This window comes from Sardina pilchardus, chromosome 14 (assembly GCF_963854185.1).
Source record: "Sardina pilchardus chromosome 14, fSarPil1.1, whole genome shotgun sequence".
In the NCBI taxonomy this organism is placed as follows: domain Eukaryota; kingdom Metazoa; phylum Chordata; class Actinopteri; order Clupeiformes; family Clupeidae; genus Sardina; species Sardina pilchardus.
This window is the reverse complement of record NC_085007.1, coordinates 30,603,946-30,617,253: the sequence shown is the minus strand read 5'-3', so window position 1 is coordinate 30,617,253 and position 13,308 is coordinate 30,603,946. Positions and strand designations below refer to the sequence as shown.

The following is a 13,308-nucleotide window of genomic DNA, read 5'->3' as shown; positions in this document are numbered from 1 at the left end:
CCTACCATTCCGTGCCAGCTGACCACAATCCCAATCCGGTGACAGTCCTGTTCAAAACATCCCGACGACCGACATTTGCAGACCTCAGTGAGGCGTAATTTGACTTTACAACGGAAAAAAACAAGGAAGCACCGACTAATTAAAAGAGGTCTGAAGCGGAGACTGCGATGCTGAATCACTCTTCGCTCACCGCCTTACAACCATTGTGCGGGGAGATGCTGGCTGTACCATTGTGGAGCCGAGCAGAGGAGAGGTGGAAAAAGGGCTTAGGGAAATGGGTTGCTGTAGCAACAGAAAGGAGCACACGTGACGTCAAAGCCCACAGCAGTCTCTTGTGAGAGAGAGAGAGAGAGAGAGAGAGAGAGAGAGAGAGAGAGAGAGAGAGAGAGAGAGAGAGAGAGAGAGAGAGAGCTGTAATCTTCCACCATCCGCGTTCTAGCCAGTAAAGAGTCGCGCTTACGCGCACATGACCGGCGTGCTTGTGGGAGGTGGGAGGAACAGAGATGGACGTGCCCGCCTCTCTCCATCCTTCTTGTCTTCCGAAAGATAGCCTACTCTGGCTATGCCCTGTAGGCTGTGATACCGTATTTCGAGATGCCTTTACTGTAAACGCTGGGCAATCACAGCCATGGAGAGGTGACATGAAGGCACCTGAGTGTCACTGATGATGTGGGCTATTTTTTTTTTTTTTTTTAATCATTCTGCCTCAGACCAGTTGCTTATGAATGGTATGTTGCCCCTATACCTACATGTTTTGATGTGATATGTCAAACATTGAGTTGGCACACTCAGGATGTTGTTTCAAGTGCAACTTTCTTTGCAGCGATCTCTTAGGGCAGCAGTAGGCCATCAGAACCAATTACACTAAGAAACTGAACAAGCTGACTGGGCTGACAAGACCAACGAGAGCCAACAAGGGCTCTGAAAGTGAGCTACACTGGAGCCCATAGAGTTGGTTGTTGAGAGAGGGATGTTGCAAAAACTGATTAGTATTATAGGCCTAGACAGCACCTCATCTGTTGCGTGAACTACTGGTCATACAGCGTTTTCAGCTGGAGGCTGTTTCAATGTGTAATAAGGGCCGCTATAGTAATGTACAGTGACTCCCCTATGTGCAGGGAGAGGAGAATGATATTCTGAGAGGCAAGGCGTTACTCTTATTCAGTTGCACAGAAACATAACATCCTAAACTCTATTTATTTTTTACTTATGTGTGATTGTGTGATATCTTGATATTATGAATTGCTGCTGTGACACCATAGGTCCTCATCAGATATTAATGAGTTATCTCTCTAGCTACCTATCTATCTATTTGCCAATGAAAAAAGCTTACAATACTTATCAATACAATACCCCATAAAGTTGGAGAATAACAAGGGATTTAAGAAAAATCTTTTACAAAGTCCCCCAGATTGTCCAGATTCTAGGTCCACACTCGTGCATTATGCTCTTTGACTCACCCCCACTGTTTTCCTATGGAGTTTAGATCAGGGGATTGAGATGGCAATGGCAGAAGCTTGATTTTGTGTTCAATAAACTATTTTTGTTTTGATCGGGACGCTTGCTTTGGTTCTGAATGATGAATGCTCCGATCATCATCCACTTTTAGCGCCTTGGCAGATTGACAGATTTCTTGGGGTTCATGATACAGTTCTTAATAAGGTTTCCAAGGCCCTTGGGAATAAAAATAGCCCTAAAATATCCACCTCCACCATAATTCTCATTAAACATGGGGTTCTTTAAGTATAGTCATTCTTCTATGTACGTCAAACCCACCTAAAGTATTTCTTGCCAAAGAGCGCAATTTTCATTTCATCTGACAATAGACCACAATTCCAGACAAAATCACTGTAGCATTCAGTAACTCCTGCCATTTACATTTGTTATTAAATGACAAAAAAGGCTTTACCTGGCATGCTCTATAAAAAAATCTATTAGCAGTGAGGTCAGTTTTGAGGATTTCTGGGGGGACTTGGTGACCACAAGATGATATATTTTTCTGTAACTTTCCAGCTCATGGACAGAGGTGAAATAGAAAATGGTCTTATGTAATTGTTTGCCTCTCTTACAATCTTCCATACTGTGCGTGGGGCAATATAGGGGTCTTTGTCCAAGCATATTTGTCAAATTTTCAGTTGATAAGAACCTTTTAATTATTGTTTTGTAGTTATGGCCATTTTCAACCAATTACCTATAGTTGTTTATAGCCATTCCCCGACTTACAAATGGCAACACATTTTCCTTTTATTTAAATTTAGTGCATTCTTTAGTGCCTCTTTATTTTCATACCTCTTTGAAAAAGAAAGTCATGAACTACTTCTGAAAGTTCACGCAGGCACTCTGATTAATTTAAATAAGTTGAATATAAATAGGAAAAGGCTTCTGTTACATTTTGTATGAGATTTTCGAGCCGTGCCAATAATTATTTGCACCCCTATAAATGTTTCCTCATTGTTTTCATTGTGGGTCTACAACAAATCATCAAAAAAGTATGTTATACCTGTTTCTAGTCAACGTTGCCAACAGTGCCAATAATTATGGAGGGCACTGTTTAAGAATATTTCAATGTCATCATGTATGGTACATAATACAATTAAAATATTCAGAGACTCCAGATAAATCTTTGTATGCACAGGACATGGCTGAAAAGGAATAGCTTGCCTGTGATCTTCAGGGCCTAAGATGGCTATGCATCATAAACAGACCTGTTCCTGTAGGAAAAAAAACATTATTGACTCTGAAATCTGACAATCATTGTCTATGAGAACTCTATACTCTGTTAGAACTCTACCACACAAAGAAGAAACAATATTTAGACATGATCCAGATATGCTGCCATCCTATCTGGACTGGAGCTCATGGACAGAGGTGAAATGGGAAATGGTCTTGTCGTTAGACTAATCAAAATTTGTCAGTCTTTTTGAGAATCATGGGCTCCACATCCTCCGGACCATCCAACTTGTCATTAGAGAACCGCTCAAAAGACAGCATCTATGACGGAGGTGACATATGTTGCCATCCAGATTAGGGCCCTATCTTGGCGATTTGAAATGTCTGGTCAAAGGTGCTATAAAAGGTGTGTCCAATTCATCTTCGCTAATTTAATGGGCTTATTTTGTGATCAAACACTGTCTGGGCGCTAGGCGCAAAAAGGTTATTTTTATGTTTCTTAATCAGTCATCGGTGTGTTTTGGGCAGAACACATCTGGCATTCCCTTTAAGAGCAACATCAAACAGCTGTCGGTATTTTAACAATGAATCAACACATCTGAAAGAATGCTTGCACTATGCTTCCACTATAGGTTTGCTTTACTAAAATCTCTGTGTGACTAGCAGAGCATAGCCTACAGTACATGCACTCTGCAATTGCCTAGTATTTGAACTTACATCTCATGTTTGAGTCTTCAGCTGTGCTTTATAAGCACCTTTCGCTATAGATCAGGTTTTTCGTGGTCAGTGGTGGAATGATTTTTAGAGAGTGTAAGATAGCGATTATTGGATCATGCACCAGACCACACCTGATGTTGTCAATTGCCACACCCCTGGCCCAAGGTTAAAGCAACACTAAAGAGTTTGTCGTACCTTAAAATAATGTTTCCAAAATCATTTCAGCGGTTCATCAACTCGTAACAGGGTGAACGGCACTTCTGCTTTCACTTCGCGGCCCTTTATCGGCTATAACCGCACTATGTAACTTTACGAGGTGGGGTAGTGTATCTGTAGTTCGATTAAATGAGACATCAGAAACTACAAATTTGACTTGCTTCGATGTTGCAATACATCATACTTTCATAAAATCATGCAACATATTCTACCTTGTCTGTTATCTGCTGGATAAACAAATAGCGTGTGTGCGACAGAGTAAAAGTGCTTTAGTGTTGCTTTAATAAAAAGAAAAATTCATCACTGACTGGGTGTGCAATATGAAGAAGACTTGTGCCACGTCACACCGGGTGCATGATAAGGCACTGTCTTTTCAGGGAAGGACCTGGGATGCTTGTCTGAAGTTTGAAATCATTAGAGTCCAATCACTAACATTTGGCAATGACGTATGTTAACCACAGGGGACACACCGATAGGCCTGCAACTTAAATGTAATCACTCCCAGGAATGCCCTCTGTTCCCTGATTGGTCGGAGGTGCTCTTGCCGGAGTAAACAAGGGTGAATCAAGCTATTCCAGACGGAGTACTGTAGGGAAAAGAAATTTAGCGGAAGTACGTAGACAGGCGGAGCCAGGCTAAAAATGACCTGCCTGCAGGCCAGAACTATCACATTTGGTGCATCATGAAACTAAAAAATTAAACATGATTTAAAAAGTCCCATACTGAAATTGTACATCCAACAAGGATATAGGATTTCAGTTCTCAAAACTTCAACTTAAAATGTAATTCTCCAACTTAAAAGCCCAGTTTGTTTAGAGACTGTTGTTAAAAGTTCAATTGTGGACACAATTGATTGTGTTAATTAATGCCTATATAATTGCATTTGCTAACATGTCACTACACCCCTTTTACTGGGGTATGTGCCAATACTGTTCCCCTATAGAATATCACATCTGAGTTGAAACAAGGTCCTATATTATCCTACACTATATTGCCAAAAGTATTGGGTCACTTGCCTTAGCCTCAGTGACAGCCCATTCTTAATCCAGAGTTTAATATGACCCTTTGCAGCTATAACAGCTTCAACTCTTCTGGGAATGCTTTCCACAAGGTTAAGGGGTGTGTTCATGGGATTCTTCCAGAGGCGTATTTCTCAGGTCACAACCTGATGTTGGACGAGGAGACTGGCTCTCAGTCTCCACTCTCATTCATCCCAAAGGTGTTCTATTGGGTTGAGGTCAGGACTCTGTGTAGCCCAGTCAAGTTCATCCACACCGAACTCTGTTATCCATGTCTTTATGGACCTTGCTTTTTGCACTGATGCACAGTCATGTTGGAACAGGAAGTGGCCATCCCCAAACTGTTCCCACAAAGTTGGGAGCATGGAATGGTCTAAAATCTCAGAATTCAGAGTTAATTTCACTGGAACTAAGGGGCCAAGCCCAGTTTGAGTAAAGATGTAAAGAAGGAGAAATTCAGAGATTCAGCAGATTGAGAAAGGAAATGTAACGTGGAACCAAAATGCGAAACAATATTTTAACATTACCATCTTGCCGGGGTAATGGGGTCAGGTGGGGTTTGAAAATGTCCTACCTCCACTCCACCCTAATATGCACAATGCCTCACTGCAAGGCACCATGACACAGCATCCTTGTCCATCATTTTTTTTTTTTCATTTTTGTGAGCAGTGAGTCATACTGTACAGTATTCACAAATGATGTTATGCAAAACTCTTTACCTTTACAATAGGAACTGACAACATTTTTGTCTGGTGATGTACTTATAGCTGACACTTAAGACAATGTCTGTTGTTCAGGAACGGTTTTGACTTAACTTAATAAAAAAGAAAAAAACAAACAACAAACAATAGGACCAATAAATGGAGATAAAACTCCCTGCATCCCTGACAACAGAGTAAAATAGGTCATTCTGTTTTTACGTATTTTCCACTGTAATGGCCTCTGCTATTTTTAATTATTCATATTCATTCCATTCCAAGAAAATACATGAACATTCACTACAATCTCTGCCCCACAAAGAAGCAGCTTTAACATTGTCATGACATACCCAGCCCACTAGAGGGAGGAAAGTGCATCAGAAATGTCAGCAAAGCAGCCAAGGGAAGGAAGTACTTGAGGCAGAACAACTTCCTGAAAAAGGAGTTCTTAAAAAATCAAGGGAAACTGATATTGAGGACAGATACTGTGGTCATGTGCATTTGACAACCTCAAGTAATCATATCTGATTCGCAGTAATTGGCAGTGACTAATGTAGTTGTCCTTACTTTGTTCTTTGTTTTATTGAAAATAGACAAAACATGGAACAGCATAGTATGTAATGTAGTTTGGGGTTCACGCAAGAGGCATTGAGTGATTAGAATATGTTCCCATATAAGTACCCAACACAATGTTCAAAACCGTAGGCTATGGCATATTAAAATGATATGTGTGAACTCATTTAATGTTACGGATTTTCTGCTAGTGGAGGGACTTTTAAGCATAACACATATGGGACTAAAATATACACATTAGATATTTGTGGAAGACCATTTTCATAACATGGCTATTAGAAATGTATCCTATCCTCAACATTTGTCAGTAAAACTGGCTGTGGCCTGTGAAGCTTGTGGTCAGAGCAATGTGTGCAGCTGGTGGTGGAAAGGTCCACGAGATTAAACTTTGTTGAGATTTTTATTTTCGCTGAGAGAGCAAAATGGAGCAAGAACAGTAAAGGCCTGTTCAGCAGCTTACAACAGGCCAAATACAGACGTGCCATAGTTATTCCATTGCAGGTCTTCCGCTGATACACTCTTTCAGCTACCTTTTTTGGGAATCCATTTTCATGCATTTTCCCCTGCTCTCCCCCTCTGAGCTGCTACAAAAGTGCAGTAGGAAGCACATTTGCAAAGCCAAAGCCAGCAATTACCAAACCCACCAATCTAGACAGGCCTCCTCCTCCCCCTCCCCTTCTCCTTCTCCCCTCTTCCTTCCGGCATCCCTGTGGAGGTTTTACTGACCTTGGCTCGTGGCCGAGTGTGTGCCGCCCCGACCCCCAGGGGCTTCCACCCCACTGCTGAGGCAGGGCCGCTTGACTGCAGTAGACACCTTCAGATACATGTGCTTTTCATGTGGAGCTTGTGCAAGCGGCTCTACAAAAGGCCTGAGGTTTGATACACAACCACAAGGGAGAACTTCTCTCTCATCTCTCCAACTCCTTGTGCATTATACAGACCTGCGTGCGTACACCTAGCAAGAGATAAAGAGAGCTGTAAACTAAAGCTGTAAACGGAAGACATTGTGTGGGTTGAAGTGCACAAATAATGACAGAGTTATTGTTGTCTTACTAGTGCTGCGCTCACCCTTGGTGAAGAACTTTGACCGCTGGTGAAGTCGAGTTCACATTTACTGGTTGCCTCCTCTCCCCCTCCTCCCTTTTTCATTCTGAGGCCTAAAGCAAAAAAATTTTGTGGTCTGTGTTTTAAAATAGCGAGCATTCTGGGGCTCTGGATTATGTTTCTGAGAGCGAAACCGTTGAGGCTGGAGCTCAACAGCAAGCTGAGGGTGACATTTTGTTCCTCTGTACCCTGCTATTTGTGGTGTGAAACTTCATTTTTCCCCTGTTAGTCATGTAATCGGTGTGGACACACTGCTTTATTGCAGGTCCTCTGTTTCCTTAAGCTTGCCCTGGGAGAATATCGTGTTAACTAATTTAACTTTAGTGTTGCATTTATCCTGAAATATTGAGTTGAGTTCTTGGAAGGTTCACATGCCTCAGGATTTAGTCTGGATGGGCCAAAAATAAAAGAATAGGCCTACCCCATTTTTCTCTTACCTTAGAGGTGGCCCTCCCTAGACAACTAGTATTACCTTGTAGATGCCAAAAATCACTGCGAATCCTCAACCCTGCTTAAAAGTACACTTTACATCCCCATTCTGCTCCTCACATATTACATAAAAATGTCCTGAAGGGGGAGAGTGAGACTCAGTTATTGTGCAATATTAATTTTGAGAAAGAACCTGCATGCTATTTGGAGAGACTGTTGATACATAGTTGATATATTGTTGGACTAAAAGTAATCAACCGGCTTGAGAACAGCCTGTGCGCCACTGCGCAGACCGGAACACTGTAATCTCCGCAAAACCATAGAGGCCTATACCTAACTATAACAACTTTTCGTGGTATTTTCCTCCCAGTAGAGGGTTTCTATAGTGACGCCTCTTGTTGCTTATGTGACGGTTCCTGCTAGGCAGCACTGAGCCAATGAGCGGCGGTAGAAAGGTGTCTGGTTACTCCCAGTCAGCCCGGGCGAACAGACAGGAGAGAGTGCATTTCGGAGGATAATGGTTACTGTTCGTCAAATGAGAGACACAGAAATCGTTCTCTCACAGGTTTAATACGAATCGGTTTTTACGGCGTTAGAATTACTGTGTAAGCCTACTTTATTCTTGTTTTAGTTACCTGGATTCCCGCGGAGTTTGCATAATTTGGAAGTGATGGAAAACCGAATGGCCGAGTAGCGCTTGCGAAATAAACCTGTTGCCATTTCGACAATCCTGCCCTCCTGTTTTAAGATGTTTCATTGTGGATGTGATGCCGTACCTACTTGCCTGTTGGCACTTTTCTAGTTGGAGCACCAGCCTGTACCTTGTGGAAGCTTAGTTTTCATAACTTCCAGGTAAGTTCGCCTAGTATATTGTAAACAAACAGTCTGGGAAGGGTAGCGTCTGTTTCAAGCAGGGTTCTATTATAACTTTGGCTAGAAGAGTGGCGGCTAGCTTCGTTTCTCTGCGTGTAGTTTGATATCGTTTTGGAAAAGTTCTCAACACAGACCGAAAAAAACTGCCCTGTTAAAGTGCAAGAGAAGTGATTCCCAGTTTAGACTTTGTTTGAAATAAGAGACACTTTGAGCTGCAACAAAAGCAAGTGATGCGCAATACGGACTAAGAAGGAATGCCAGTGAATGTAGTAGGACGCGAGCCTCTGCAACAGTTTGAGAAGAAGGTATCGGTGGGGGAGAACAAAATATGCAGCTGCGCAACTTGAATTCGTGGCGCAGACTACATTTTAATGTGTGGCTGTTTTGGTCGTCTCCAGACCACGAGATGTAAAGTGTAACGTGTCCAGCGTTTTTACTCTTCGTAGTTTACCTGCACTGTGCGTAAAAGGAATTTGACTGACCATCAGTTTGTTCTTGTGGTGTAGTGAATTACTGGGATTTGTTGAGAGTTTGTGTATCTTTTCCCTCAACATGAAAACTTGTGTATCCCAGTAGGCTAAGACGTCTGATTCTCTATGCTAAGAAGTGTATTCTGGCCAAGTGCAGACCATCTTGAGATTGACATTGGTTCCAAGCTTCTGCAGACATACTGCTAAGAGAACCAGGGGTCAGTGCATACCAACATGACCAACTACAGTACTACCCTCTTGAACATTCTGCATTTTAGAATAAACAATAAGTCTCCGATAGGTTTGTGCATTCAAAAATATTCTGCATTTCAAGTGGACTCTATTCTCATACAGAAGTATGTGTTGTGAGATGGATTAGATGACCTATGATGTTGCTGCTTGAAATCAAATTGGTCAGTCTTGTTTTTAAGCATGGGCCAGAGGATGAATAATGGAGAGTTGAAACGCACATAGAAAGACACATGCTGTGGTGTATGCTAGGCTTACAGTGGCCTTATGAAAACAGCTGACCCTTCACTGTCCAATGAAGTTGACCCTACACTCACCTACAATATTTATGCTGGAAGAATCAGATGAATCACTCATGCTTGTTGATCTAGAGATCTCAAACACATGCCATTTGAGCTCATCTCAGGTCCGCCAGACCGTATATTAGTCTCCTCCAGTCCACATAGGTGTTCTCAAACAGGCCCATTGTTCAGAGGTACTCCTGTGCGTTTTGGTCTCACCTCTGGAAACTCTTAGGTAGAAAATGTGTGTGCCTGCCAGAGTGCCAGAGTGTGGTCCTGGTCCTGGGAACCTAGTAGTCTGCAGGACTGGAAGAGGCTGTGCTATTCTAGGAGGCAGCAGCTGAATTATCAACTACAGTGATGCATGAATTTTATGGTAATGAGATTTATTTATTACAGTGAAACTAGTCCATGGCCAACATCATGTGAGAACTTGTGTTGAACTACAGATGGAGATAGATGGCCAAATCCACTGCTGATCTGTGTAGTGCAGTGGTGTGCAATCCCACGTTTTGAGTTTACAGACTCTGCAGTGTTTTTCTGTTGTTGAAGAAGAGACTTACACAGATATGTTGTAGGCTATGTTAACCTGACAAACACATCATTTTTCACAGGTTGAGTCATAAAGCTTAGGAGATCTATATGAGCTCTGACCTCAGCTCCAAGACCAACCTGTTGTCTAATAGAAATGTATGCAATGTCACGGTTTGGAGAACACAATCAATCTTATTTTGACATCAGGTGTAGCATAAAGGCACCAGGTGTAGCAGTTAGCCTGGCGTAGCCAGTCCAATTCTATTCAGCATTTCCTGAACTCAAATTTTGTGGCCAGAGTTAATTCTGCTGGCTTCCAGGCTAGGTAGGTAGCAGTGTGCTTCAATATATCTGAAAGGTAATAGGAAAGTTAAAAACATTGGAGATTGGGGCGCAGGAATCTTGGCCTTGTCTGAAGGCTGATGATCGCACCACTAGGGTAAAGTGGGGTTTGGGTAGAGGTGTGTGTGTGTGTGTGTGTGTGTGTGCGTGTGCGCGCGTTCACGTGTGTGTGTGTGTGTGCTCGTGTGTGTGTTTGGGCAGGGTGGGTTCAATCAGTGAGGGAAAAAATGAGTGGTTTAGCAAGACCATGCACTGCATGTCACGGTCCTCATGGCAACTGGGTGATTAGCAGGAATGGGCGGGTGAGCTTAAGCCAATGAGGGTTTGGGCAAGAGCTCAGAGAGGAGAGAGGGGAGGGAGCATAGACCTGGCGAGGAATTGGCACTGATAAACACACACCCAGGAGCCAGAGACCGCATGAGAAAGTCTTCCCTGAAGTGTCTTCTCTTCCTCACTCCCCCTTCCAGTCACTGATTCAATGTAACAGGAAGCTCTCAAGGTTTTGTTCCTGCATGCAAGTGATGGTTAATGAAAGCAAGTGGAATATTACTGTGTACAGTTGGCACACTGTTGTTGTTGGTCCGGCTTCTTGGTCTTGCCCAAATTGCTTCATTATCTGGTATGTGGAATGCAGTTGACTTCCTCATTTCCCTGCAATAATGCCACGTCATTTGCATTACAAAGTACATGTAAGTGACAGGAATTGCTTATTAGAAACACACATAGCAAAACTGTTTACACTGACTGGAAAGGGCATTACATAACTGAAATATGACTGCCTTTGCTTGATGTGATACTACTCTCACATAATCAGTTCCTTATGTTCCCATGCACCACTTTAGCATCCATGTGTCGTGGGGTCCAATTGATAGTTTGCTTGCAATTCTGGGAAAGAAGTTCAGGATGAGTGTGCTGCCATTTCACATTTCCTGGCCTGACTTTCCCCAGAGAGATTTCCACCTCAGCTTGGCATTCTGCTGCTTATAGATGATTTTACCAGACGCAGCCTCAAGCTGAGCACTCAGACAAATTGCATTTTTTTGTTTGAGATGTTTGTGTCTAGCAGCTTTGAAACAATAGCTTGTTTTGACTTTTGCAAGAGACCCGTTGAGGCCATGAATGTCAAAGACGTGAGGGAGATTGGAACGCTCTACAGCGATGAGACCTTGTGTCAAAGCAGCAGGGTCCATGGGACATACTGAGAAAGCCTGCACTGCTTTGAAGATGGAGCAAAGCATCAAGCTAAACATGTAGTCCATTACCAATAACTCTTGAGCACTTTTCAGTCTTCCAGGAACCTTTTTTAAAAGGGGGTGTTCGGCTTCCTCAGCTGTCACTCAAAGCACTTTCCCTTCACCAGAAACCACAACATACCTCTGCCCAAAGCCTGGAGTCCAATCACGCTTTACAGATTATGCTTTTTAAAACCCTTGCCTCAAAGCACCCTGTGACAAGGAGAGAAAAAAATACAGCAAAGACCTGACCAGCTTCTTTGTTTGTGTTTTGGCCTTGTATGTTGTATGGGAATACCTTGGAAACAAACCCCTCGTGTGTGTGTGTGTGTGTGTGTGTGTGTGTGTCAGTGTGTAAAGTGGGTGGCTGGCTGGCTGGCTGGCTGTGTGTGTGTGTGTGTGTGTGTGTATTTGGGGTGGGGGTTGTCTGCCTGCTGTGTGCTGCTCCCTCTAAGTCCCCCCACCTCATTATCAGGCTCTGCGATGTACCAATGGGAATGGGACTGCCCTCTGCAGAAGCCTCTGTGGGGATAAAAAGCATTCCAGTGTTGGGCTCTGTTGAAATAACAAGGGGAGGGCAGGGGGGAGGGGGGGCGGTGTCGTAGAAACAATCATCCGAGAGGTCTTCCCCACACTAGCCCACCGACTCGCCCCATCCCGGTGGGTAAGAGCGCGGGCTGATGGTGTAGGAGCTACCCCCGCCCCATCCACCCCTCCATCAGGCCTGCTGCTCCCTGGGCCATGGCCGCTCCTCAATGCACATTCCTGAATATAGATGTGGGCCCATCTCCGCTTTGATTCACCGGGCCATTTCAAGGACATGGCTCTGTGCCGTCGCATTAGTGGCCGTCAATGAAGCAATTGGATGTAATAAAATTACGATGCGAGTCATTCTGGATGTACTATTATTTTATAATCTGGATGGGTTGCTCTGTTCAGCTGGATTTAGCTGGTATTCTCATTTTCTGCTGTGAAATGGGACCAAAGCCTCTCTCAGCACTTGGCCACTGATCAATGCTTCTTAACCACACTGGCCCCGGCTCACCATCCAAATTGCGAGATTTTTTCCCCCCCTCCTCTCTGTTTTATATTTTCTGAACCACAAAAATGATGGATTGAATCTTAAACTCAGAAATGGCACATCAGTGTTAAAGCCTGTGGAGAGGCTGAAACTCACGCACATACTGCTGATCCCCCCTCAGCATAGTAACACCCTACCCCCCCGTAGAGGGTCTGACTCCACAGTTCAATTGAAACGAGACGCGCACACAAATGTTTAGGTAGCCACAGTTTTTGCCTAGTCAGATTTAATCCCCCAAATGCAGGGCTTCCTATACTACAGGGCTGCGCCATGCCACACTGGGATTTCCAGGGTTTTAGAGTCTTTGTCCGAGCAGCTGGGGTGTGACAGAGAGATTTTGTGATATAATGAGGAGGGCATTTCACGGCAAGGTGCTCGGTGCATTGGTTGGAATGTGTGTCGCTGTGCGTGGGAGAGCATAGAAAAGTAGGAATCAAATGTTCAGACACTATGTCTGTCTAATACACTGGCAAATTGTAAAGATGGTTTATGTGTCTGTATGATATTCTTGTTATCTATAAAGTCAACAAGGCTACCAGCCTCATGCTTCTGTGCTAATGGCCTTGCATAGGGAGCATAATTGGAGGAGGAGTCCTGACAAATGCTCGAGAGCTGCCTGCTGACTGCGCAGCATGCTGACTTGTCAGGTGCCAGAAACCACAATAAATTATCCCACTTTTATGAAACTTTTGAGACTTAAGCCTTCTCCTTGAACCTTTTATATCTGTGCTGGAAAACTCTTTGACTCCAGCAGGGATAAAGGAAGAAACTTCTCGTAATTGATACCATCACTTGAAAGATCCAAATTGTGCTTTGTGTT

At 43.4% G+C, this 13,308-nt stretch overlaps 2 protein-coding genes across 18 annotated transcripts in view; one reads left to right on the top strand and one right to left on the bottom strand.

Moving 5' to 3' along the window:
- The window catches only part of mapk10 (mitogen-activated protein kinase 10), a 51,281-nt gene extending 51,043 nt beyond the window's left edge, over positions 1 to 238 (bottom strand). For all 8 annotated transcript variants that reach the window (XM_062554345.1, XM_062554346.1, XM_062554342.1 and 5 more), the window contains exon 1: positions 6 to 238. Coding sequence is in view for 6 of the 8 variants with exons in the window: in XM_062554342.1 (XP_062410326.1) it covers positions 6 to 8 (3 nt within the window). In the remaining 2 variants the exon portion in view is untranslated. The remainder of the gene's footprint in view (positions 1 to 5) is intronic.
- Positions 239 to 7,911: 7,673 nt separating this feature from the next.
- ptpn13 (protein tyrosine phosphatase non-receptor type 13) overlaps positions 7,912 to 13,308 on the top strand; it is a 52,561-nt gene continuing 47,164 nt past the window's right edge. For all 10 annotated transcript variants that reach the window (XM_062555107.1, XM_062555103.1, XM_062555112.1 and 7 more), the window contains exon 1: positions 7,912 to 8,278. The gene's annotated coding sequence lies outside the window, so the exon portion shown is untranslated. The remainder of the gene's footprint in view (positions 8,279 to 13,308) is intronic.